Genomic DNA, 4,762 nt, shown 5'->3' on the forward strand with positions numbered 1-4,762 from the left:
CCAGCTGATTTTTTGATTTATTGTAGAGATGAGGTCTCGCTGCCCAGGTGGGTCTCGAACCTGCGGGCTCAGGCAATCCACTCACCTCAGCCTCCCAAAGGTGTAGGATTACAGGTTGAGCCACCGAGCCTGGCTTGGGGGTAGTAATTTTGACCCAGGAGTCACTCACTACACTTTGAAAAATGCATGTTGGAGACTGAAATATACAACAAGCTTACAGGAAGCAGATAAATGTACTATAAAGTAATTGATTGTGTTTTTAGAATTAAAAGGGACTGTGATTTATATCACTGATGAAAATGAGTAATACTGATAAATAATATGTATAGGTGAAAAGTTAGTCACTTCAGTGAAGAGACATACACAAGTTGTAGAAATAGGAACTATTCTGTTTACAGCGAAAGATGGTATAGTATATTATAAGGCAAAATTAATTTTTCATGAATTAAATGAGCTAAGTGGTGTACCAAGAATCCTTTCACCAGGTCCAGACATTCAATACCCCACTTTCCTTTCCTGGAAAGAAAGTCAGAAAAGCTGTTTCTTTAAAATTTATCCTTTGAAATTTGCCTTATTAGAATAATTAGAAGAATTAGTAAAGGGAATTTGTAACAAATACTAATTTGGTAGTATTGTAGACCCTTGAATAACACAAGGGTTGGGGTACCCGCCCCTTGCACAATCAAAAATCCACGTATAACTTTTGACTCCCCAACAGCTTTACTAATAAATAATCTACTATTGACCGGAAGCCTTAACGATAATATAAGCAATTAACACAAATTTTATATGTTAATTGTATTACATGAGTTGGAGTCTCACTCTGTTGCCCAGGCTGAAGTGCAGGTAGCACGCTTACAGCCACTGCAGCCTAGACCTGCTGACCCCAGGTGACCTTTCTAACTCAGCCTTCCAAGTAGCTGGAACCACAGGCCTGTGCCACCACACCTGGTTAATTTTTTATTTATTTATTGTAGAGACGAGCGCTCGCCAAGCTGCCAAAGCCCTGAGCTCAGGCAGTCCTCTCACCTCCGCCTCCCGAAGTGTTGGGATTATATGCATAAACCACTGCATCCGGCATACTGTATTCTTGAAGTAAAATAAACTAGAGGAAAAAAAAGTTAATAAGAATTACAAAGGGCTGGGCCTGGTGGCTCAGCCTGTAATCCCAGCACTTTGGGAGGCCGAGGCCAGTGAGTTGCCTGAGCCCGCGGGTTCGAGACCCGCCCGGGCAATTTGGCGAGATCTCGTCTCTACAATAAATCAAAACTTAGCTGGGTGTGGTAGCACGCACCTGTAGTTCCAGCTACTTGGAAGACTGAGCGGAAGGATCACCGGAGCCCAGCAGGTCGAGGCTGCAGTGGCCAGGAGCGTGCCACTGCACTTCAGTCTGGGTGACAGAGTGAGGCTCCAACTCCACAAAAAAAAAAAAAAAAAGAATTAAAAGAAAGAATATATTTACTGTTCATCAAGTGGAAGTGGATCATCATAAAGGTCTTTTATCCTTGATGTCTTCATGTTGAGTAGGAAGAGCAGGGAAATGAGGGCTTCGTTTTGCTATCTCCGGGTTGGAAGAGACAAAATAAAATCTACGCATAAGTGGATCCTGGTAGTTCATACCCATGTTGTTTAAGGGTCAAGTTGTATGTCTAATTTTAGGTGAGCAGTCAGTGTACTCTTGCCAGTTGAATAGGCCAGATAAGTTTCTTTCTATAATCAGTACTTTCATGAGCATTCAGAAATTTATAACTTCCTGTTGTCATTTCCAGGAAATACATGAAATCTTTCCTAATTGCTGTTAGAATATTCTGTGCTTGAAGAGGGCATCAGGTACACTTGACAGTGGGAAGAGAAGATGTTTTGGGAATGCCAACTGCCAGAATTGTGGGCAATGAGCATGAAGAATCAGAAAACATGTTTCCTGATGGAAACATGCTCAGTTTTTAATTTTTCATATACTCTTAAGGCAAGGAAATAGCAATTTTGTTAACAAACTGAATGATAAAGGGCATGTCAACTTTTTTATCACCTCTTAGAAACCCTTGATCTCTATAGAATAGATTTGATAGGAAGATGGATAAATCATTTTCTGTGCTGAATTTGTTGTTCTGGGAGTGGCTCAGAATTATTGTTTCTTGGTACAGAACATTAGAAAAAAATAAGATAGCTGAGTTCTATTAGCATCAGTATAGAAGGATTTAAATTTCATTATGTTAGAGGCTACTGAACTTAATGTAATCAGTGACCTTGGCTCCCCGCTTTGCATTCAGTAATGAATACATAAGTTAATGACAGATTTGAACAGAGGAAATTATACTATTGACATTTGTCTTCTACATTCCAGGTTGTCACTGAAGAAATAGATTAGATAAGATTCTAAATCGTCACTGAAAATAATTTGAAACCCTAGAATAAGTATGTTGTATGCTCTGTAATAAGTGTGTAGCCATCCACATTTGGGGGCAAGTACTTGCCTTTATGTTCTTAGCTTAGACTACATTGTTTTCTTTTTTTCTTTTTTTCTTTTTTTTTTTGAGTTGGAGTCTCACTCTGTCGCCCGGACTGGAGTGCAGTGGCCGCTTCCGGCCACCGCAGCCTCGACCTGCTGGGCTCCGGCGATCCTTCCGCCTCAGACTTCCCAGTAGCCGGAATTACAGGCATGCACTACCATGCTCGGCTGATTTTTTGATTTATTGTAGAGATGAGGTCTCGCTGCCCAGGCGGGTCTCGAACCCGCGGGCTCAGGCCATCCTCTCACCTCAACCTCCCAAAGGCGCGGGATTACAGGCTGAGCCACCGAGCCCAGCACTACTACATTGTTTTCAACTGAAAATGAAACAAATCCATTGTTTGAATGTGGTACCTGTCATTGAAAAAACAGTGATTGTTGGATTTTATGGTTGTCATTTTTGCCAAGAGTATTCAGTAATGTGGCTTTTATTTTATTTTCATTTACTTTTAAAAATAGAGAGGGTCCTCACTATGTTACTCAGGCTGATATTTAATTCCTGACCTCAAGCCATTCTCTTGCTTTGGCCTCTTAAAGTGCTGGTTTAATAGTCACTATGCCCAGCACAGTAGTGTAGTTGTCTCTGGAATTTTTAAAAATTTTTATTTTATTTTATTCTTTTGAATAGGGGTCTCATGCTATCACCCAGGCTGAATGAAGTGCAGTGACATAATCACGACTTACTGCAGCCTCAACCTCTTGGACTCAGGAGATTCTTCTGCCTCAGCCTGCCTAGTAGCTTAGACTACAGATGTGCACCACTATGCCTGGCTAATTTTTTAAATTTTTTTGTAGAGACGAGATCTCCCTGTGTTACCTAAGCTGGTCTCAAATGACCGGGGCTCAAGCAATCCTCTTGCCTAGGCCTCCAAAGTGCTGGGATTATAGGCGTGAGCCACCTTGCCCAGGAGTCTTTGATGTTTTGAAAGCCACTCATCCCTAAACATGGGTTTCTAGAAATTGAACTTTATGGGCTTTGAAACGTGTTCTTGGTTTAGAATTTGGACCAAATTCTAATGCCATGCTGACTACTACCCAGGGACATTGAACAGGTCACTTCACCTGTCTGGGCCGGCATCTGAGTTCAGCATAGAGACAGTCATAGCAACTCTTACGAGTTTTTGTGAGACTTTTAACAAAGGGGCTTATATCCTTATCTGAGAAACTAGGATGCCATTTAACATTCATTTTCTGCTATTTTCATTTTTATTTTTTAATTACTGAACCTAAAGTCTGTTTAAGCGTCTTGAAATCTTTGTTGATTACTGTTTATATAAAGTTAGAACTTCCAAAGCCTCTAGGCACTAACAGTATAAATAGCTTCCTAGAATTTTCTCATGTGTTGTCATTTCATGTTTCTCTCAACTCTTTGCTTTTATCCGCTACTAATATGTAGGTTTTTTTTCTTTCTAGTACTCTTGTCCATCTGTTCTCTGTTGTGTGATCCCAATCCAGATGATCCTTTAGTGCCTGAGATTGCTCGGATCTACAAAACAGATAGAGAAAAGTAAGTATGGCCTCTAGCTGGAAAGCTGTCTGGTGGAATGGAGATGTTGGTCTTAAATCTTTCTTTTCTAAGGGCTGGATATGCGCCAGATATTTAAAATGAAGTCTTTTTTTTTTTTTTTGAGTTGGAGTCTCACTCTGTCGCCCAGACTGGAGTGCAGTGGCCGCTCCCGGCCACCGCAACCTCGACCTGCTGGGCTCCGGCGATCCTTCCGCCTCAGCCTTCCGAGTAGCTGGAATTACAGGCGTGCGCTGCCATGCTCGGGTAATTTTTTGATTTTATTGTAGAGATGAGGTCTTGCCTGCCCAGGCGGGTCTCAAACCCGTGAGCTCAGGCAATCCACTCACCTCAGCCTCCCAAAGGCGCAGGATTACAGGCTGAGCCACTGAGCCCGGCTTAAAATGAAGTCTTAATATAGTCTTCTGGGGAAAGGAAAGAGAAAAAATTGCACTGAGTATCATTATAAGTAGATGATACCAATCTTACCTCTGATTGTTTTATATTTTCTACCATCTAGAAAAACTTGTCTAGGTATATTTTCCAACAGCTTTATGTCTTATGCTTGGCTTTTTACATATAAAGCATTTTACATCAGGTGCCCATTTGTGTTACCATAGGTATTGGTAGATTAATGGCAAAAGGAAATTGATTTGCTACCATCTGTTGTAATCTAAAATAATACAGTGAATACATGCCATTCAACATGAAAGCCCCAAATTTTGTTTAAAAATAAAAATTGAGGCTGT

General features: G+C 40.9%; 1 protein-coding gene across 1 annotated transcript in view; it reads left to right on the top strand.

Moving 5' to 3' along the window:
* Positions 1-4,172, top strand: part of LOC103271993 (ubiquitin-conjugating enzyme E2 D2-like) — a gene marked incomplete at its 3' end in the record, with an annotated part of 25,348 nt that extends 21,176 nt beyond the window's left edge. Inside the window, exons 7-8 of the mRNA XM_021717919.1 lie at positions 3,923-4,016; positions 4,141-4,172. Of these exons, the coding sequence (XP_021573594.1) occupies positions 3,923-4,016; positions 4,141-4,172 (126 nt within the window). The remainder of the gene's footprint in view (positions 1-3,922; positions 4,017-4,140) is intronic.
* Between the last annotated feature and the right edge of the window lie 590 nt (positions 4,173-4,762).

Source organism: Carlito syrichta, unplaced genomic scaffold (assembly GCF_000164805.1).
Source record: "Carlito syrichta isolate Samal-C Ts95f unplaced genomic scaffold, Tarsius_syrichta-2.0.1 Scaffold110946, whole genome shotgun sequence".
NCBI classification, from domain to species: domain Eukaryota; kingdom Metazoa; phylum Chordata; class Mammalia; order Primates; family Tarsiidae; genus Carlito; species Carlito syrichta.